At 41.1% G+C, this 23,389-nt stretch overlaps 1 protein-coding gene across 3 annotated transcripts in view; it reads left to right on the top strand.

Annotated features, from left to right (window-relative positions):
• col5a1 (collagen, type V, alpha 1) overlaps positions 1–17,639 on the top strand; it is a 142,307-nt gene extending 124,668 nt beyond the window's left edge. The window contains exons 57-66 of one of the 3 annotated variants that reach the window (XM_012969175.3): positions 1,509–1,562; positions 2,141–2,248; positions 2,700–2,753; positions 2,930–2,965; positions 3,062–3,115; positions 3,257–3,515; positions 4,412–4,524; positions 7,737–7,805; positions 10,949–11,182; positions 12,542–17,639. In XM_012969175.3, coding sequence (XP_012824629.1) covers positions 1,509–1,562; positions 2,141–2,248; positions 2,700–2,753; positions 2,930–2,965; positions 3,062–3,115; positions 3,257–3,515; positions 4,412–4,524; positions 7,737–7,805; positions 10,949–11,182; positions 12,542–12,688 — 1,128 coding nt within the window. In that variant the 3' untranslated portion in view covers positions 12,689–17,639. Of the gene's footprint in view, positions 1–1,508; positions 1,563–1,824; positions 1,891–2,140; positions 2,249–2,699; positions 2,754–2,929; positions 2,966–3,061; positions 3,116–3,256; positions 3,516–4,411; positions 4,525–7,614; positions 7,684–7,736; positions 7,806–10,948; positions 11,183–12,541 lie in introns of those variants that run through there. The other 2 variants (XM_004916645.4, XM_012969176.3) reach the window with 2 other exon arrangements.
• Positions 17,640–23,389: the final 5,750 nt, after the last annotated feature.

Here is a 23,389-nt window from a genome sequence, read left to right as displayed (position 1 = left end):
TTCAAATATGTAACAGTTTTTGATGGCAGTAGAAGCTCTACCTGGTTTACTATGGGCAGAACATTATACTCTTCCCCCCAAGCTTAAACAGAAGCTCATTTTGTACAAATTCACCCAGATGGTCAAAGGTTGCTTCTAACCATCTTGATAACCAACTTCTTAACTGCAATAAAGTAAATCAAGGTGCCACTGTCTCATATAGTTATATAATACGTGAATATGCTGCAAATTACATCCTTGTATACAGTGCCTAGTAATGTCATTTGTGTCACATGACTCACTGAAACTTGTTTATAATAACAAATAATGTGCACCTTGTGCAGAACCCCTCAGTGATTTCTAATACCCTTATAATTTACAGTAGGGGGTACATTATCCCTTATAATACATGAGTGATACTCAGAGTTACCTGTATAACTCAGCCTGCAGCCTTGTGCCTTTATATGGGGGGCACAGAACCCCTCAGTGACTGCTAATATCCTTATAATTTACAGTAGGGGGTACATTATCCCTTATAATACATGAGTGATACTCAGAGTTCCCTGTATAACTCAGCCTGCAGCCTTGTGCCTTTATATGGGCACAGAACCCCTCAGTGACTGCTAATATCCTTATCATTTACAGTAGGGGGTACATTATCCCTTATAATACATGAGTGATACTCAGAGTTCCCTGTATAACTCAGCCTGCAGCCTTGTGCCTTTATATGGGCACAGAACCCCCCAGTGACTGCTAATATCCTTATCATTTACAGTAGGGGGTACATTATCCCTTATAATACATGAGTGATACTCAGAGTTCCCTGTATAACTCAGCCTGCAGCCTTGTGCCTTTATATGGGGGGCACAGAACCCCTCAGTGACTGCTAATATCCTTATCATTTACAGTAGGGGGTACATTATCCCTTATAATACGCGAGTGATACTCAGAGTTCCCTGAACATTTTTCTGTATATTTTCTTCCTTATTTGTCAAAGACAATACAGTACTCTTAAGTAAGTGCTAATGGTGGCATTGACTCATAGCTCCACTGAGATGGAGATACCAAAGGGAAACCCCACTACCCGCTGTACTAGTCTATAAATTGCTGGTACATACACACCAACAAACTACAACATCAGTAAGAACCATCAACAGCTCTCTAACGCTCCTAAAGTGATCATTTTACTGTACTCCCCCCCTCGATATTGAAAACCATAGAGTCCTCCTACCTCAGGACACACTTCTTTAATGGGGACTATTCCCTCCCAAGGCTTTGGACACATCTAAACCCTCCTCCATGAGCAGAATCCAAGAATATGGCTCCTCCCCTCCCTCCAGTAGATATTGAACCCATGTTTACATTAAGACCAGCCCTCTTCTCACTAAGGGTCATTAATACTTCATGGGACTAAATGCCATATCAATGGCTACTCATTAATCCCCTACAATGATGTTCTTTCTTTGCACTTATCATTAAAGTCTTGAGCAAATTTCCTATTCTGAGCTAATGTCATGTATTTATTGCAGGGTCCACCAGGTATACCAGGTCTGAAAGGAGACTCAGGTCCAAAAGGAGAAAAGGTATGTGCCTCACACTTGGCTTTCTCGCTGAGTAGGCCACACTTTGTAAATACTGTATTCTTAATCCACCACTGTCTCTAACACTAGGACACATGTTTCTTGTGGGTTCTTGTAAGTTGAAGATGATGGTACAACCACCTGGTGAAACTAAATAAGAAGTGTAGATACAAAGGCAGAACCTACTCCATGTTTGACTTTAAGGTCTACGTTTGGTAGGCATCTCATAAAACCATCTCATAAAGCCATTTCTTTGTTACTGTAGGGTCATCCAGGCTTGATAGGTCTCATTGGACCTCCTGGTGAAACTAAATAGGAAGTGTAGATACAAAGGCAGAACCTACTCCATGTTTGACTTTGAGGTCTACGTTTGGTAGGCATCTCATAAAACCATCTCATAAAGCCGTTTCTTTGTTACTGTAGGGTCATCCAAGCTTGATAGGTCTCATTGGACCTCCTGGTGAAACTCAATAGGAAGTGTAGATACAAAGGCAGAACCTACTCCATGTTTGACTTTGAGGTCTGCTCTTGGTAGGCATCTCATAAAACCATCTCATAAAGCTGTTTCTTTGTTACTGTAGGGTCATCCAGGCTTGATAGGTCTCATTGGACCTCCTGGTGAACAGGGAGAAAAGGGAGACCGTGGTTTGCCAGGCCCCCAGGGACCACATGGTGCTAAAGGAGAACAGGTTTGTATATTTTCTAGCCATAAAGAGACTTCTTTGAATGATGGAGAACACCAAAGTCCCAATTTTGAAGTCACTTGTCTGTAGTAAATATGTCCCAGGTTGATTAAAAATTGCCCGAGATGTTCAATGGCCATGTACAGGGGTCTTACCACAAGTTCCGGTATTTCTCACTGTTGTTCCTGGGGACACGATAATCATCCAGAGTGTGTTCCAGCCCTACTTAGTATTCATCAAAATGCTGTGTGTGCCATGGTCCTTAAATGTCACATCAAACACAAGGATAAAAGTAAAAAAAACACCCAACTTTTTATGCATTTACCATGGCAACGGTATTTTTAACCACGTACTTCTACCAGCCCGTCAACCGAGTATTTAGAGAATATCTTGCATTTCTAAAGAAAGTATTTCTGTTTAGTTTGAATGATAATGATGTTGCTATGATCACTTTCAGGGTATTCTTGGTCCATCTGGTCCTGTTGGTCCACCTGGTCCTCCAGGCTTACCGGTAAGTATTTCCTTGCACCACTCCATAACTGACCCAAGATTTTGGTTACTAAACAACAATATAGTACCTTGCAGAGCAGACAAAGTAGAAGAACTGCCTTTTGTAGTTACTGAGAGTTAGGCTCATACATAGGAAGTTGCTTTGAATATTGAAGACCTTTTTCTATTCGATTGCAGGGTGGTCCTGGTCCAAAAGGTGCTAAAGGTTCATCGGTAAGTGAAGACGGGTTGAGATGCAGATATCAAATGAGAAATGATACTTCATTATATGACTTTATGAACTTTAATGTTGTTATGCTTTGTTTTCAGGGTCCAACTGGTCCAAAGGGTGAATCTGGAATCCCTGGTCCACCAGGTCCTCCAGTAAGTAAGAAAACCACATAAAAATGTAGTAGTTGATCGAAATGTTATCTTGTGGCCCGAGATATGTTTTTGATGAGCCGAATATACGAAAGATGATTGATACAGCCCTTAACGATTTTCTATTGATGATTTCTATTCTAGGGACCTCCAGGCGAGGTGATCCAGCCTCTGCCTATCCATTCCTCAAAGAGGACAAGACGTAGCATTGATGCAAGTCAAGTAGTGGACGATGGAAATGCAGACAACTACATGGACTATGCCGATGGAATGGAGGAAATATTTGGTTCTCTCAACTCCCTAAAACAGGAAATTGAACAAATGAAACACCCACTGGGCAATCAGCAGAACCCAGCAAGGACTTGCAAGGACCTGCTTCTGTGCCATCCTGAACTCCCAGATGGTGAGTTAGAAATAAATGGGCAAGTATTATAGAGTTGATGGTCAACCATCTGGTCAAGGGATGCTACATGAACAGTCTCGGGGAATGGTGCTTGATGTGTTCCATGACAAGTCTCTTTGGTGAAGGTCTGGGCAAAGCTCAAATCTCCTGTGTTCTAAATAGGCACAAGATTGAACATGACTAGTTATGAAGAGAAAGCAGAGGAGGCAGGGCAAGCCTGCAATCTAAAGAGGCTTACATTAGAAAGGCAAAATCTGTCAAAGCTAAAGAACATTGCAGAATCTAGATCAGGGAAAAGGGAAATGAGAAATTGAAGTTTTCTATCAACATTACAGTGTGGGATGGTGAAAAGTCAAGGCAAAGTCAAATACAGCTTAGGGGCAATGAGGTTTTCCTTAGTGTGGGTGTATGATTGCTTTATTAATAGTGAGGAGGTGACAGGAGGGTTCATCAGGATCACCATAGTAGAACGATGGTGTCTCTCGGGACAAGAAATAGCTGGAAGCCAGCAAAGATGAAAGAGAGGGGTCACATAGAACATAATTAGTGTGATACGGCCAACATTATGTATTCAATCACTGATACTTGCTCAAGTCAAGTGAAAGTGAGAGAGTTTGGAGGTCATTCTAGGAGACGCAAATGGGGGGGGGGGGCAGTAGTCATACTCATGGAATATGAAGGATTTGGAATACTATTAAGAGCAAGTTGGAAAGAGAAGGGAAGCACTTATATTTGCAACAAGAGCAGAAGGTGTTTCCTTTTCTAAATACCTTTTAGCTTCAACTATGTTTGAGGCCAAAACTATTTATCAAGAGAGGAACAAATCCATAGACGGTAACCTTAAGAGCCCTGGCTTCAATGGAATAATGTGTCTCTCCTTTACTCTTTAACTCCAGGGGAATATTGGATTGACCCAAATCAAGGATGCTCTAGAGACTCGTTCAAGGTTTTCTGTAATTTCACAGCCGGTGGAGAATCTTGTATCTTCCCCGACAAGAAGTCTGAAGGAGTAAGTGTTGGCGTTTCACCCCCTATCAATAACAGGATCACGGCTCAGTATTTTGGCGTCACTTTTGTTATAAAGTAAATGCTATGAAATGAAAACAGTAAGATAGTGGATGGTTAGAATCAGTAATAAGAATAGATAATTCTAGTGCTCAAGGCTTTGACTGGCCAAACATAAGTTCCTTTTAGCTGCCAACTCCCCATTAATGAATCAAGTGGGTATGACTATGAAGGTTTTCATTCATCTAGGTCAGGGGTCCCCAACCTTTCTTACTCGTGAGCCACAGTCAAATGTAAAAAGACTTGGAGAGCAACATAAGCATCATACAAGTTCATGGAGGTGCCAAATAAGGGCTGTGATTGGCTATTAGACAGCCTGCATGCACACTATCAACTTACAGGAGGCTTTATTTGGTAGTAAATCTTGGCCAAAACTTGCCACCAAGTCAGGAATTCAAAAATAACTCCCTGGTTTGGTGGCACTGAGAGCAACATCCACGGGGTTGGTGAGCAACATGTTGCCCCCGAGCCATTGGTTGGGGATCACTGATCTAGGTCATGGTATATCTAGTATAAGTGAAACTAGAGCAACTGGACTTAATAATCATTGAAGACATTTCACTTTTATCTGAGAAGCTCCTTCAGTTCAACTAACTGGTATATAAACTCTTTACGGTGGTGCATTGTAACTCTTCACAGAGGTGACAACTGAAACTCCCAGAGGTTGCAAATGCTATGAGGTTACCTTGATAAGATTACCAAGTAAAAGAAGAGTTACAATGCATGATTGTGATTGGATTAGTTGAAAAGTTTATATATCAAGGACTTCCCGTACTAGTTATCTGAACTGAAGAAGCTTCTCGGATGAAACGTCTTCAATGACTTCTCGGATGAAATGTCTTCAGCATTCCAGTTGCACTAAATTCACTTATACTAGATAATCAAGTGGGTACCATTCCGGTTGTTATGTAGAAGTTAGTGCACCAAGGGGAAGGGAAATCACAATTGGAGGAGCAGAAGGCTTCAGGCCTACACCTTCCTCATGAAGGTGCCCCAAGTGGCTGCCTCCTCTACCTAGTCTTAGTTGTAGCCTAGATTAGAATCAAAGAAATTAGATGGATACCATTCCGGTTATTATGTAGAAGTTAGTGCACCAAGGGGAAGGGAAGTCACATCTGGAGGAGCAGAAGCTTCAGGTCTACACCTTCCTCATGAAGGTGCCCCAAGTGGCTGACTCCTCTACCTAGTCTTAGATGTAGCCTGGCTTAGGATCAAAGAAATTAGATATCTACATCTAGCTTCTTTCTTGAAATGTAGTTGAGTGGAGAGTTATCATTGTTTGGAAATATGTTATATTCTCTAAGACGTAGGACTATGAAGATTTTCATTCATCCAGGTCATGGTATATCTAGTATAAATACATCTAAAGCAATTGGACTTGTTAAGTCATCATTGAATACGTTTCACTACTCATCCAAGCAGCTTCTTCAGTTCAACTGACTGGTATGGCCATTGTGATTGGATTAGTGGAAGAGTTCATATGCCGAGGACTTCCCATACCAGTCAGTTGAACTGAAGAAGCTGCTCGGATGAGTAGTGAAACGTATGACATGAGTAGTGAAACGTATACATATATATTTGTATGTTGGTTGCTTTCCACCCTGACCAAAACTGTGTTTTGCCTTTTTTGTTCTCTCTGTAAGAAGTCAGCCACATCCCTTCCCATATTGTTCATCTATTGTACCTGTTTTAGACATAACCCCTTGAAGCTTTCAGATGACTATTTATTGATCAACTACTGGGCTTAGCATCTGTGGCAACTTGGTAAATTGGGGAGTAGGGTAATCAGAAGGCATTGAGTATGGCATCTACAGGACAGAACCTTAGTAGGCACTCTATGATCAATTCTCCAGTCTTGGGTTCTCTTTAAAGAACAGTACTGGATGAGTTTTAGAGACTTCCGTTGACCCTTATCTTTTAGATTGGGTTGGCTACAGATTCCCAAACACATAACTCCCTGTAAACTAACTACACATGAGCAGGTAATGTTGGCCAATATCAACCAATGTTGGCATGTGTTTGCTTTATTTTGAACCAGTGCTTGGAATTAAATTATACATACTGGTAAATCCATTAGCCCAATGTGTAAACAACCAGAGGTTGAAAAGTCTAGTGCCCCTATATGATCTGGTCATTCAAGCTAATGGCTATAGGCCATATATGACCCTTGGCCAATTTGTCGGACCATTTTTGTGGATAATCTGTCCACTAATCTGACTTCTTTACTATCAAGCAGATTTATTTATACCCAGCTAGAGCCTCAGTTGGGGTAATGCAATAATAGATGCCATGTTTGCCTAGGTAAGCAACCAATCAGATACTTGCTTTCAACAGCTGGCTGGTAAATGCTGTCTGCTCATTGGCTGGCCATACAAACGATCACTTTTTATTACATTATAATAAGGACAAACCCCTACTTATTGGCATGCATACTGTAAATACAACATAATTGGGGATGTTGGGGAGATGTTTGGACATTACCTAGAAAATAAAGCACTTTGGTAGAATTATTTGTAATTGTAATTGCCCACTCAAGTCCATCTCTGTAACCCAACAAGGTGCTCAGGGAAGGAAGATCAAATGACCAAATGGTTTATTACAGAGGTGGCACTGTTGCATGACTAGAACCACCTCCAATCACCGAGCAAATGTCTTGGGCACCATTGATTTTGACCTCTTACCTACAGATGATACTTCAAGAAAAGCAAACTGGTTAAATATGTGACTTGTAGGCTTTACCGAGTTGATCGTTTCTCTGGGGCATTGTTTCTGCTTTATAAATTAGTCAGGATAATACTAATGGCACTTACTCAGCCGGGGGCAATACATAAATCCGCCACCAGTGAGGGAGCTGCTCACTCAGCACTTAAGTTCTAAACCCTACAAGAACTGATTCCATTATATAATCCATACATTCTGGGTCAACTTGGGCATGCTGGTTCTTTTTCCTTGGGGTACAACTTGGGAATGCTTGTAGATTTCTGAGGAAATGTAACTTTCTCTTTCCTGCTATCCTTTCCCTTCCACAATTTAGGCTAGAATTACATCTTGGCCCAAGGAAAATCCAGGCTCCTGGTTCAGTGAATTCAAGCGTGGTAAACTGGTAAGGTCCAAACTTTGAATTCCGTTTCTGTAACTCCATGTCATATTTTACAGAATAAACTGGCTCGTTGGCCCAAAGAGCTGCCTGGTACATGGTATAGTCATTACAAGCGGGGTTCCATGGTAAGTGGCTAACCCGGCCAACAGTCTCAAGCAGAGCACGTCATTGGGATCTGCTTTGGTTATGGCCAAACCACTCTGCATGCCTTACTAATATCGGTTTCCGAGAGGGTTATTCGTATTACAATACACTGGAACGGTTGTAAGTGTTGACTGGTGGATCTCCGGAAAACAGCAAGGCACGCTTCAGAGGTTCAGAAGAAAACCAGCCAACATTCAGGTTTACTTCTAACAAGACAATGAATGGGCCTTTCCTAAGGACACCTGTCTTATTAATGGCAACTTGGGCTAAAGCTAAATGGCAGAACCAGTGCCGGCCTTATCATAAAGGCACAAGGCAGTGATGTCCACATCAACCAAAAGACTTGGTTTCCTTAGGGTTCCCTCTGTGTCTTGCTGATCTCAGAGAAGGTGGTGGCGCTTTGGTGGCTGTTCTTTTTTAGGGATTTCAGTAGATATTGGCTGCTCTGACTCCTTCCATAAATCAGATATTCAGCTAACGTTTGGGTACCTATGAGCTCTTCATGACATAAAATAAATAGAATAAACAATGACCAATGCATTGTGAAAATATCAGGGAACTCTACTGTAGTTTCTTTATAAGACCCATTGATGCCATTGTCCCTGCTCTCTGTAGAGGCCATTCCAATAGGAGGCCAGTCTGTGCCTTGTCCGCTGGTAAAGAAATACAGTTCCCAAGGGCAAAAGTACCTCTGTAATAGTGATGAGCGAATGTTGTCCCGTTTCGCTTCGCCATAAAATTAGCGAAGCGGCAAGAAAATTCGCGAAATGGGAAAAAATTTGTGAAATGCATTTGTCGCGCAATTTTTTTGTTGCCCACATCTTTTTTGGTCGCCCCGTGTCTTTTTTTGTCGCCCATGTCTATTTTTATTGTTGCCCGCACTTTTTTGACACCACCGCACCTTTTTTGACACCACCACGCCCAATTTAACGCGACCGTGCCCTTTTTTTGCTGCAACCACGACCTTTTCTGTCACGACCGCACCCTTTTCTGCCGCGACCGCACCCTTTTCTGCCACTACCACACCCTTTTCTACCGCGACCGCACCCTTTTTTGACGTGACCGTGCCCTTTTTTTTACGCGAGTGCCCCTTTTTTGACGCGACCAATTTGACTCGCGCCGAAAAATTCCGTGCAATGAATTTTTCCGTGCAGAATTTTCACAGACATTTTGTGAAACAATTTGCCAGTGGCGAAATGCGTAAATTTGCCCGTGTCTTTTTTTGTCGCCTGCACTTTTTTGACGCAACCGCGACCTTTTTTGACATGACCACGCCCAATTTGATGCGACCGTACCCTTTTTTATGTGACCGTGCCTTTTTTTTACGCGACTGTGCCCTTTTTTTTTTACGTGACCTCGCCTAATTTGACACGCGACAAAAAAATTCAACGCAACTAATTTTTCCGCTGCAAATTTTCACAGACGTTTCGTGAAACAATTCGCCAATGCCGAAATGTGGAAATTCGCTCATCACTAGTCTGTAATATATTGCCCACTTTTCAATAACGAGAAGCCAGCAGTCCTACACAAGACCCACTCGAATACAGCAAATTTATTCTAGTTCCTCAGCAACACAGTAGAGGAAAAAAATACAAGTTTCTTAGTGGTCATGAAGAAGATTTGAGCAATCCACTGGTGCTCTTCCCTCGGCTGAAATATCAGAGATACTCAGTTCAGCGCCGGGGCGGCTGCTTTGAAGTCGGAAAGCTTCTGAGCTGCCTCCCACCTCTTGCTGGCAGCAAAACCTCTCTGTGCCTTAACTTCACAGCATCTTTCAAGCCGTTATTTTCATCTTGGTTTCTTTGCTATCGAGCGATTTCCTTCGTAAGCCTACTTTATCCCGAGTCCCCCCTCCACCCCCAAGTGCTTTGTGCTTGAGATACTGAAGTGACTGCAGGTATTATGTGTGTTTGTGCTTAAAGAAACAGCTAGCAATCCGCATTGTACCCTACGACATTCTGGGCAGGGATCAGAACAAAGCCATCAAGAAATTGGCTCCAAAAAAAACGGGGAAAAAAACGAATTATAATAGACAATGAATAGACCATAAATTCTGGAAAGCAATGGAGTTTGGTGCTGTTAGCTGTATCTTATTGCATGCCTGCCTGCTTCCTACCGTTCAGTCAGATTTAACTCCCAGGAGAAAGAAGAACAAAGTGGGCCGAACTGCGGTTTGTATCCTTTTATTCTTGGATCATTTACGGTGAAATACTTCAGTTGGTTACATGACCTGTTAAGCACATTAGTTACTCAGCACTTGCTTTGAACTTCAGTTTTGCCTCGTCGCTCCAGACATTTGGAGATAATAAACATTATTAGTGATGGGAGAAATGTTTTGCGGGCGACAAAAGAATAGCCGTGGGTGACAAAAGAATAGCCGCGGGTGACAAAAGAATAGCCGAGGGCGACAAAAGAATAGCTGCGGGTGACAAAAGAATAGCCGCAGGCGACAAAAGAATAGCCGCGGGCGACAAAAGAATAGCTGTGGGCGACAAAAGAATAGCTGCGGGTGACAAAAGAATATCACCGCGCGACAAAAGAATAGCCGCGGGCGACAAAAGAATAGCAGTGGGCGACAAAAGAATAGCCGTGGGCGACAAAAGAATAGCATCGGGCGACAAAAGAATAGCCGCGGGCGACAAAACCATAGCAGCGGGTGACAAAAGAATAGCAGCGGGCGACAAAAGAATAGCTGCGGGTGACAAAAGAATAGCAGCGGGCGACAAAAGAATAGCAGCGGGCGACAAAAGAATAGCCGCGGGCAACAAAAGAATAGCCGCGCGACAAAAGAATAGCCGACCGTCAAAAGAGCAGCCACGGACGACAAAAGAATAGCCGCGCGACAAAAGAACAGCCGCGGGTGACAAAAGAATAGCAGCGGGCGACAATTTTTTTTGACACGTGAAATTTTTGCCGTTTCGCAAATCTTTTGAAAGATTTGCAAATTTTTCGGTGAAGCCAAACGGGACAGATTCGCTCATCGCTAAACATTATTATCCATGCATACACAGTTAAGGAGGAGGTCATACATGTAGCACAATAACACTCAGACTTGGAAAGTCATTGTTGCCCCAACACGGCCTCCTTTGCTTACCCTCTAGTTCTCTTCTTTCTTTGCATTCAGTTGTCCTACGTTGATTCAAATGGCAACCCCATTGGAGTGGTGCAGATGACCTTCATGAAGCTTCTGAGTGCTTCGGTGAAACAGAATATCACCTACAACTGCTACCAGTCCGTGGCATGGCACGACGCCACCACCAACAGCTACGACAAGGCCATTCGCTTCCTGGGGTCCAACGACGAAGAAATGTCCTACGACAACAATCCTTCCATTCGAGCCATTATGGATGGATGTGCGGTAAGTGACCCTGAGTAACCCGTTCCGACCCAATATAAGTCAATGATTTAACATTACAGCAAATGACTGCAGTTTGAAAGAAATATCTGTATCCTCCATTCATTTGACTGGCAGTTATACAGTCATGTATTGATTCCCTTTAGACACCTGTCGCGGCGGCACAATGCCATAGGAATAAAAGAGAGATTATTTTTGACAGACAGAATAGGAATCTCTGAACATAAAGTCTCCGTGGTGTTGGCCGTACTCTACAATGGGCAGATTCTATGGAATAAATTGCCCTAAACATATGACAGACCCCAAGGTTACAAGATGGCTGCTTGGCCATACTCTACAATGGGCTGATTCTATGGAATAAATCACCCTAAACATATGACAGACCCCAAGGTTACAAGATGGCTGCTTGGCCATACTCTACAATGGGCTGATTCTATGGAATAAATCACCCTAAACATATGACAGACCCCAAGGTTACAAGATGGCTGCTTGGCCATACTTTACAATGGGCAGATTCTATGGAATAAATCACCCTAAACATATGACAGACCCCAAGGTTACAAGATGGCTGCTTGGCCATACTCTACAATGGGCTGATTCTATGGAATAAATCACCCTAAACATATGACAAACCCCAAGGTTACAAGATGGCTACTTGGCCCATTACTGAGAGGAAGAGGATTAGGAAGACTACAAGAGGAATAGGACATAGAATATATATGGGGGTGGTCAGTGACAGACTGGACTTATTGAGTCCATCAGAGAAAGCGATAGAGAAAAGGGAATCATTTAACCATTAAATAAACCCAATAGGGCTGTTCTGCCCCAATAAGGGGTAATTATATCTTAGTTGGGATCAAGTACAGGTACTGTTTTATTATTACAGAGAAAAGGGAATCATTTAACCATTAAATAAACCCAATAGGGCTGTTCTGCCCCCAATAAGGGGTAATTATATCTTAGTTGGGATCAAGTACAGGTACTGTTTTATTATTACAGAGAAAAGGGAATCATTTAACCATTAAATAAACCCAATAGGGCTGTTCTGCCCCCAATAAGGGGTAATTATATCTTAGTTGGGATCAAGTACAGGTACTGTTTTATTATTACAGAGAAAAGGGAATCATTTAACCATTAAATAAACCCAATAGGGCTGTTCTGCCCCAATAAGGGGTAATTATATCTTAGTTGGGATCAAGTACAGGTACTGTTTTATTATTACAGAGAAAAGGGAATCATTTAACCATTTAATAAACCCCATAGGGCTGTTCTGCCCCCAATATACACATGTTGGAGTGAAATTCAAATCTTGCCCCGATTTTGCCCACCCTGAACTAAAACTCTGTTTGTTTGCCCTTCCAGTCAAAGAAAGGTTATCAGAAGACAGTTCTGGAACTCGACACGTCCAAAGTGGAACAGGCCCCCATTGTGGATATTATGTTCAACGACTTCGGAGATCCAGTACAAAAATTCGGCTTTGAGGTGGGACCAGTGTGTTTCATGGGCTAAAAAAACAGAGTCACAAATATTAAAAAAAAAAAATCAGCCAAGAGAAAAGAGGCCAATCACAAATCAGAACGCTAAGTCTCCAAATGAGCAACCTTGAAACCTCATCAAAGTTATATATATATATATTTTTTTTTTTTTCACACGCACGTTCTGAAACTTAAGACGGTGAAAGGTTAAACCAAGACTTCCCAATGGCTCTGAGCCTGGACCACCAAATGCCAACACACCAGCCATGGAATCACATGACCTAATCACATGACCTATACAGCATCACACCATTCTAATTCACATATAAAGGACAATGGTCTCTGAGACTCACATCCTTTGGTCCATTATCACTACATTTTCTTAGGGTAGGCCTGCAAGCATTATCCCAGCCTGGAGTCAATTTGGAACAATATGGGGACAGCCCTTTTCAAGCCTAAATCGAGGAAACAGCTGTCTTGTCCCGTTGTATTAAAGGTGCTTATATTTTTGTATGTTTGTAAGTAATTATTTGTATTGTATATTGTTATTATTTTTTTTTGGGGGGGGGTGGGTGTTGGGGGGGGTAAAGAAAAATTTCACTGCCTTTATACCCTTTTCCTGCCTTCCTGCACTTGACTCGGCTTCGATTTCAATGCTCGATTCATCCGCCGACACGGTGCCAGGTATTCTTTCACTCAGTTTCAACATGAAATGCTAGAGCCACACAAGGCCTTCCAACTCATTTAATGTAGTCCTTTGGGTACAAGAGCCTGTCTGGCACCGAATCCTTTGCCTGTGTTTCAACTGAAACTGATATCAGGGAGAATATTTGTAACTACGGACGTGGCCGTGCTACCATGGCGATACGTTAATGGGCAACTGAACTGTGACCAAAAGAAAACGAGACTACCAGTAGTCATTCCTCACATGTTAACTCAAGTGACCTAGCAAGGTCAATGGCAAATTCCAAAACGTCATCGACGTAACCAAAGGAAGGCAGAGGTTCCCTTAGTCCTTGGTTTCCAACTGAAAATCCTCGATTTGAGATTGCTTAGTCTGACGAGTGGAAAGCACGGCTTCTTATTGGCTAGCACGGTACTGTCTTTCAGCAGGCAATCACCCTCCTTTCTTAGAAGCTCTGTATCTTAGCCTTGTTACTCAGTGGGAGATTGCCTACAGTAGGGGATATCATATATATATGTAAGGAAAAGGTGCTAAGTTTTTCTCTCTCGTTCATTTCTCCCTGTGGTGCTATGTTTTTATATGAAATCACTAATGGTGCTCCATCTGTGGACCAGCCTCCCACTGCTTTACCCATATTCACACACCCGTCTTTAGTTAGAAGAGAGGTATAGTGCATGCTGCTCTTGTATTCATAAACTGTGTAGATATGAGATAATAATAATAAAAACAAAAAAAATAAGGAAAAATCTGAAAACTGTATTGTGGTAGCATCACATGCAGAAATATTCCTATTTGTGTTATGGCTCCGTCTGTTGTTTGTAATTATGCCAGATTGTACTCAAAACTCAAATGCTGATTTCTATTTTGTGGTGCTAACTTATGTTATTTTGTTCGAAACACGTCGAAGAAGAAGCGATGGCCTTTTTTCTCTCGCCTGACAGTGGGTAGGAGAGCAGCCCAAATAGGTTCTTGCCACGTGAACTTTTACCAGACACATGTACTGTATGAAGCGGTTAATACAGTGAAATTCACTGACCAAATAAAAAAAAAAAAGGGACAAAAACTGTTGGAATTTGTTTCATTTATGGGAATCCAAGCCCTACGCATGTAGAAGTGGGATCATTTGGGGGGGCTGCTGACCAAAGAGTTCAAGGCAACATTATTTCCACCATAAAAATCAAATCAACGAAGATAAATATGCGGTGCTCTATATACATGCAGTTGCCCAGTTTCCCAAATAAATCAGCCAATTGTGTTCTATCACTGGGAATTGTTAAATATTACCATTAAATATCACAATAGTAGGCTCTTAATAGCCAACGTACCATTAAAAATTACGATAGTAGACTCTTAATAGCCAACATACCATGAAATATAACAATAGTTGACCCTAAATGGCCAACGTACCATTAAAAATAACAATTGTTGACTCTTAATGGCCAACGTACCATTCAATATTATGATAGTAGACCCTTAAAGACCAACATACCATTAAATATCACAATAGTAGGCTCTTAATGGCCAACATACCATTAAATATCACAATAGTAGGCTCTTAATAGCCAACGTACTATTAAAAATCACGATAGTAGACTCTTAATAGCCAACATACCATGAAATATAACAACAGTTGACCCTAAATGGCCAACATACCATTAAATATAACAATTGTTGACTCTTAATGGCCAACGTACCAATCAATATTATGATAGACCCTTAAAGACCAACATACCATTAAATATCACAATAGTAGGCTCTTAATGGCCAACGTACCATTAAATATCACAATGGTAGGGTCTTAATGGCCAACGTACCATTCAATATTATGATAGTAGACCCTTAATGGCCAACGTGCCATTAAATATCACAGTAGTAGACTCTTAACGATGAACGTTCCATATTACTCTCTACTGATGAAAAGGCAACCATAAACATCTCAGCTGCCCTAAAATCCTTACTAATTAATAGGTTCCTTCTCTAAGGCTCCAGCTCAGTGGCCGATACCTATTTTGCTGAGATATAAGCCACCTCAAAGGATTAATGTCAAGAAAGCTTGATGGCCTGATCAAGATGGGCAGTCAAGCCCTAATGTCTTCCACTCTTTAAACCGCCAGCCGTACAACTTAGAGGCAACGGCACTTAACTGATCTTGCTTAGTTATCTTGGTAATCATCTTGGCTCAGTGTGAAAGCTGCAGCTTGCCCACTCTAAACGGATTGGATGAGGGTTCCCACTGCTCACAGTCTTTAAATAGTTCAGTCCCTAGAGATTCCCCGTGCCCTAATTTCCATCCAGAGTCGTATCGCGTGCAGCCTGTGGGTTGCCTGAGACCTAATTTGCAGTCATTTTTGAATCTGCGTGTCTCTTTGAACAAAACACTTCAACATTACACTAAATGAGTTTAAAGCTTTCGCTTGTGAGAGGGTCTGTCATGCATAGCTAACAAGGCTCTGAGCAGATACAACATTGTGAGAAGCATCAAATTATGTCCTATCTTCACTCTCAATGGGAAAAGGGAGAAGGAGCCATCTTTTTTTTTGTTCCCGAAGCAGTATTTCTACTTAATTAAGCTTATAAACCTATTTCCCCACAGAGAAAGCCAGTCCATCACATAGTAAGTGTTTATATACGAGCAATGCCAAGTGCTATCACGTCCAGTTTCAGGCAGAAGACACGAAGCTTCTATCACAATTATCTGATTCTTTCCAAATTACATCTGGCTGCCTCCGTGCACTCTCAAAAGCAGATAAAACTCGACATTAGTCTTCGTTTACAGCTGCCGTCTCCGAAATCAAGTGCCTTTGACACAAATCGTCCCAGCCCAATAAATAACGGCTTCTTTTTCCAGCTTTGAGTTCAACCGATTACAAATGATGAGCTGGACTTTGGTTGTATATGTTGATCTAAAATGGTGAATACCAGACATTCCTGTCTCGGGTTCAAATGAAGGCATCTATAATATTTTATTGGCGGGGGAGATTTATCCAAGCGATGTGTGGTCAGAAGAACTGTCAAATACTCTCAGAACATCTGTATATTCTGGCTGCACCCCCAAAATCTTATGATAGTATCTTATTTATGATGAAAAACACATGAAGCTGATGGGAGAACTTGGGAAGGTCTGCAGCCCCAACATACAAATGGTGATGGCAAGCCATAAGAAGCTCCATATTTTTGTAATATCTATGACCGATTCCATCCAAAACTTCACAAAAATTCAGAATTTCGCTGTTTTTGAAGTTCTAATGACTGTTGCATCAGAGTCAGAGTATTCTACTTTGACCCATATCTTGAGTTGAAGGCTCCTTGTTGTATTTTCCACCGCTTACTGGTTCATTTGGAGGCTCTTTGCTCCCCCCATTTCAGAATGTTATAGTCCTTGCCTACAGCTTCAGTTTAATGCTTTTCAGCTCCCTTTCCAGTTGGGTCATTGTTGGATAATCGAAGCTTCCACAGGGATTAGCAGCAACTCAAGCAATGGGCTGGACTAGAATACACGGTGGTTTAGGGGGGATAAGGACCTAACTGTAGCAGTGGGATGGACTAGAACCCTCTGGTGGAAAGGTTCTAACCAAAGCACTTGACTTTGGGGACTGGAGCCCAGTCTATACTTCAAAAAGTTGCACCAGATTCGAATGGGAGTTTACATGGGTGGCAGGGAATCTTGACCAGTCCATAGGGACATTATTACGCTACCCACCTCTTGAATAACCCCCTCTGTTTCTAGTTATACCGCCTTCTGTTTAAGTTATTGTCAAAAAAGGTGTATGTTCTACCTGAATACTGTGATACTGTCTAGGTCATGTGATTCTTCATTCATTCATTCATTCGTTCAATATTGTTAAATGTCTTTCCCACCCCCCTCGCAAGACCACATACAGGATCTTTACTGAAATAAACTTTGTTCTTGTATTCGCAGTACTTCTTCTGGCGTAATTTGATTTTCTTTTACTTTTGTTCATTTTCCTGATATTTTTTTATTTTTTTTTACTTGAATTATGTCGGGGATCAAATTGATCAATTCATTTACGGAGAAAAAGAAATCTATTCTCAAGCTGGCGAGCCGCAAATTGTACAGTTCTTTCAGAAAGAAACACAAAATCCATTCACCATGTGCTAAATTTTTAATTGAGGTTCCCTCAAAGGGGTTTTTAAAAAAAAAAAAATAATAATTATATTTTAAACCTGTGTAATAAAATAAATATTTTTTTTTTGTTTTCAATAAAGCAAGTTTACTGTTCGTACCTGGTTACTTGATGTGAATGTTTTTTTAAAATATAATAAAGATTTTTTAAATGTATTTTTGTGCTCTGTTCCATGGAAGTGAACAGTGTTCTGTGACTCTAATAACAAGAAACGTGGTCTGAAAGGGAAGGGTTGAAATCCGGTTGTGTGAAACCGATCTTTCCATTGGTCGGTATAGATTTTATCATTTCATTTTTATGATTCTGTAGAGGTTCGACCAATCAAAATTGAAAAATTGCTTTATCTATGCAAGAGTTTTTGACAGTTTTACAGTTAATATTAAAAAGCAATTCATTTTGTAACTTATTTGTAGTGATGAGCGAATTTTTTCGGCAGGTATGGATTCGCAGAAAAATTTGTCACGCATCAAAAAAAAGTTGCAATCACGTCAAATTGGGCGCGGCAGCATGAAATTGCCTGTGGTTGCATCAATATGGGCGCCGTCACGGCGAATTGGTTGTGATCTTGACAAAATGGGCGCGCCTGTGTCAAACTGGGCGTGTCGCAGTTAAAAAAGATGCAGGCGACAAACAAAAAAACACGCCTCAAATGTTTTTCACAGATTTTTTACCATTTCACAAATGCGCAAAAAAAAAAAGTTGCGGTTGTGTCAAATTGGGTTCACTAGCAGCGAATTGGTCATGGTCGCAGCAAAATGGGCACAGGCATGGCAAAAAAAAGACGCAGACAACAAAAAACTCGCGTGTCAAATGTGTTTGGAAGATGTTTTGCCATTTTGTGAATTTTTCAGTGAAGCGAAACTGGTTATAGATTTGCTCATCACTACTCATTTGTAAAGTAACTAAAACACTGGTTAAAATTATTTCCAGTGCCAATTTGGCAATTTTTTTTTTTACTTTTTAAACTATCAGTAATATTTTTTATTATTTTTTTATTTTTTTTTTAATCTCAGTAATATTTTTTATTATCTATTTTTTAATGTTTTTTTTTATCTCAGTAATATTTTTTAATATTTATTTTTTAATGTTTTTTTTTATCTCAGTAATATTTTTTTATTATTTATTTTTTAATGGTTTTTTTAATCTCAGTAATATTTTTTATTTAATGTTTTTTTTAATCTCAGTAATATTTTTTATTTATTTATTTTTTAATGTATTTTTTTTTAATCTCAGTAATATTTTTTATTTATTATTTTTTTAATTTTTTTTATCTCAGTAATATTTTTTATTTATTGTTTAATGTTTTTTTTATCTCAGTAATACTTTTTATTTATTGTTTAATTTTTTTTATCTCAGTAATATTTTTTTTTATTGTTTAATGTTTTTTTATTTTAGTAATATTTTTTATTTATTGTTTAATGTTTTGTATCTCAGTAATATTTTTTATTTATTTATTGTTTAATGTTTTTTTAATCTCAGTAATATTTTTTATTATTTATTTATTTTTATTTTTTTTTAAATCTCAGTAATATTTTTCATTTTTTTTTAATATTTCTGTAGAGGCTCCAGTCAAAACATAAACACTGTTTTTATCTCCTATACCCTCAAATTCTTTACAGAGTTTTAATATTAAATAGTTTAAATTTTTTTTGGATCTGTAAAATATTTATTTCATTTTAATATATCTCTGTAATCAGCTTTTTTTTAATTTTTTTTTTTTTAATTAACTAAATCCATAGAAAACACACACATAATTTCAGTGCTAATTAACAGTTTTATTAAAAAAAAAATTAGGATTAAGAATTAAAAAAAATAAAATTGCAGGGGTAATATATATCCCATTCCCAGGTAGCTTGGATGTACCAATGTAAAAGAGGGCAGGGGGATATTTAATGCACTGAAATCCTAAGGGATCAGTATCTGTGTCAACTATATTAGTAGAAAAAGATATCAGTCAAAGACCCTCCATGGCGGCAGTTCCCCTGCCTGATTATATAAAGCTCACATTCCGGACAAGCCTGGTGGTGAAATGACACATCCCAGTGAAATGAATGGACCATTTGAATGTATATGGGCCAACTGAGGAGATGTTGGAAGAGTGGGGAAATGTATTAAAAATAATTGGGACTCAGTAGAAGAAATCTTGCTTACAGGGCAGGTATCTACAGCATCATTGCTGCTCATTATACAAGTTATCCAGCAATATTACCTTCATTAAATTTACCCAATAACAATGGTTTCCCAGCAGCACACAATGTGTCAATGCCGCCAAACAGTTGGAATCCTGATATTTCCATTAGGGGAGACACATGAGCTCTCGGCCTAGTGTTTCCCCCCCTTCCTACCTCTGTTTTCAATCTTCCCCATTTATAACGTTGGCATGAAGCGTCGCTTTACCGGCTGGGCCTGGTGGCACCTCGAGTCCCGTCTGATTAAAACAGATTAAATGTATGAGTTGGCACCACGCACCGATCTGAAGCTAAAATGTTGGCTGGGCATCCTGGCATTAGAGAATTATCATCCACAGGACGGAGAAACTGTTCTCCCAACTAAGTTTTACACCTAAATGGAATGAAATAAAAAGAAAAACAATGGGTTAGCTTATTCCCAAGACCTTACCCCCCACCCCCCCCAGCCAATCACCTCTACTCTAACTCAACAATGCTTATGTATAGGGCACATCTAGAAGTGGGAGGAGAGCTGTGGTCACTTCCTAGGTGTGTGGCTTCCATGGGCCATTTACAGTGTGGCTATTTATATTCCCACAGAGGCTACGGAATAAAGGCCATTTTATCTTGTTAGAAAGAGCCGTGCAGTCGCCCCCACATGTAGTTATAGTTCTCTCTGGCCTTACCCCCTACTGTAAATGATAAGGATATTAGCAGTCACTGAGGGGTTCTGTGCCCATATAAAGGCACAAGGCTGCAGGCTGAGTTATACAGGGAACTCTGAGTATCACTCATGTATTATAAGGGATAATGTACCCCCTACTGTAAATGATAAGGATATTAGCAGTCACTGAGGGGTTCTGTGCCCCCCATATAAAGGCACAAGGCTGCAGGCTGAGTTATACAGGGAACTCTGAGTATCACTCATGTATTATAAGGGATAATGTACCCCCTACTGTAAATGATAAGGATATTAGCAGTCACTGAGGGGTTCTGTGCCCATATAAAGGCACAAGGCTGCAGGCTGAGTTATACAGGGAACTCTGAGTATCACTCATGTATTATAAGGGATAATGTACCCCCTACTGTAAATGATAAGGATATTAGCAGTCACTGAGGGGTTCTGTGCCCATATAAAGGCACAAGGCTGCAGGCTGAGTTATACAGGGAACTCTGAGTATCACTCATGTATTATAAGGGATAATGTACCCCCTACTGTAAATGATAAGGATATTAGCAGTCACTGAGGGGTTCTGTGCCCCCCATATAAAGGCACAAGGCTGCAGGCTGAGTTATACAGGGAACTCTGAGTATCACTCATGTATTATAAGGGATAATGTACCCCCTACTGTAAATGATAAGGATATTAGCAGTCACTGAGGGGTTCCTGTGCCCCATATAAGGCACAAGGCTGCAGGCTGAGTTATACAGGGAACTCTGAGTATCACTCATGTATTATAAGGGATAATGTACCCCCTACTGTAAATGATAAGGATATTAGCAGTCACTGAGGGGTTCTGTGCCCCCCATATAAAGGCACAAGGCTGCAAGGGCTGAGTTATACAGGGAACTCTGAGTATCACTCATGTATTATAAGGGATAATGTACCCCCTACTGTAATGATAAGGATATTAGCAGTCACTGAGGGGTTCTGTGCCCATATAAAGGCACAAGGCTGCAGGCTGAGTTATACAGGGAACTCTGAGTATCACTCATGTATTATAAGGATAATGTACCCCCTACTGTAAATGATAAGGATATTAGCAGTCACTGAGGGGTTCTGTGCCCCCCATATAAGGCACAAGGCTGCAGGCTGAGTTATACAGGGAACTCTGAGTATCACTCATGTATTATAAGGGATAATGTACCCCCTACTGTAAATGATAAGGATATTAGCAGTCACTGAGGGGTTCTGTGCCCCCATATAAAGGCACAAGGCTGCAGGCTGAGTTCATAACAGGGAAACTCTGAGTAATCACTCATGTATATAAGGGAGTATGTACCCCCTACTGTAATGAATAAGGATATTAGCAGTCACTGAGGGGTTCTGTGCCCATATAAAGGCACAAGGCTGCAGGCTGAGTTATACAGGGAACTCTGAGTACCACTCATGTATTATAAGGGATAATGTACCCCCTACTGTAAATGATAAGGATATTAGCAGTCACTGAGGGGTTCTGTGCCCCCCATATAAGGCTGCAGGCTGAGTGATCTCTGCAGCTACAGGTTGGGCTGCCCCTATTACTAAAAAGAGTAAACAACAGTTAATAATTCTAATCTACTGATACAACAAAAACAGAAAGATAGACTAATAGGCCCATTTTCATATCAATCCCCTTTATTTGTAATCTCATCCCATACAGAGCAACTAATATTAATGGGAAAAGCCCCCGGTGATTAAGTGCGCCCCCCCCCCCCACGAGCGAGATTTACATCATAAAGTGGCGCTGGGAACTCATTTCATTACCACCTGTAATTGATCTCATTTTTCATGCCGCGTGACCGTTGCGCCGGAGCAGGTGAGACAGCGCGGCGATGGAGACGGATGGAAGAGACGCGGGAGGAGGATAATATATCGTTAGCCATTCTCCTCACTTCTAAAATATTTCCACTTCTCGGGACTCGCAGCCTCGGATCTACCGCGTTGCCTCTCGCCGTGACTTTTATAGAAAGCAACCAATAAAACTCTGTATTGGCAAAGCCGGGGGCTCAACAGAGACATGTCTGCATAATGCGCATACGGGAAAATACACGCGGTTCTGCCGCAGTCAATGCAAAGCTTCCCTGTAACAGGCCGCATTTCGCCATTGGCGAATTATTTCCGTGATAATTCACCGCGCGTAAAAACATTTTGGTGCATGTTAAATTGGGTGTGGTCGTGTCAAATTGGGCACGGTGGCGTCAAAAAAGGGCACGCGGGTGACCAAAAAATACGTGGGTGACAAAAAAAATGATGCGGACGACCAAAAAAAAAAAAGACGCGGGCACTAAAAAAAGCGCGGACGACAAAAAAGACGCGGGCGAACAAAATAGAAGCGGGCGACCAAAAAGGACGTGGGCGACAAAAAAAATGAAGCGGACGAGCAAAAAAAAAAAAGACGCGGGCAACTAAAAAAAAGATGCGGCCAACTGAACAAAGATGCGGGCGACCAAAAAGGACGCAGCCCCTTGAAAAACCAACCTTTCCAGCCTGTGTGGTCAAAACCAGACAGGTGGCAACCCTACTAGCAGGTAAAATACCAGCCACCTTTGGCGGGTTATAAACCTGGACAAAGAGGCATGCGTAATGATGTCATCATGTGATGATGTCAGAGACAAGGTTATTTTGGCCGCCGGATGCAATTCAGAGGATTTCTGTCCAGATGTTGAAGGGACAGAAGGTTTTGACCCGGACAGCCCCTTGAAAACTTGAAGACCAACCTGTCTGGCCTGTGTGGTCAAAACCAGACAGGTGGCAACCCTACTAGCAGGTAAAATACCAGCCAAGAACTGGGCCTGTTTGGCCCCCGGCCCATGCCAACCCCCCCATGATGGCCAGAAACCCTCTAGGAAGCCAGAAGTTGATGGACCATGGTGCCCACCAACCACATTGAGCAATTCTTCCTTAGGGGTACAAGGGGTCTGATTGCCACCTTTGGCGGTTATAAACCTGGACAAAGAGGCATGTGTGATTGCGTCATCATGGGATGATGTCAGAGACAAGGTTATTTTGGCCGCTGGATGCAATTCGGAGGTTT

This window comes from Xenopus tropicalis, chromosome 8 (assembly GCF_000004195.4).
Source record: "Xenopus tropicalis strain Nigerian chromosome 8, UCB_Xtro_10.0, whole genome shotgun sequence".
Lineage (NCBI taxonomy): Eukaryota > Metazoa > Chordata > Amphibia > Anura > Pipidae > Xenopus > Xenopus tropicalis.
This window is presented reverse-complemented; position numbering and strand designations above follow the sequence as displayed.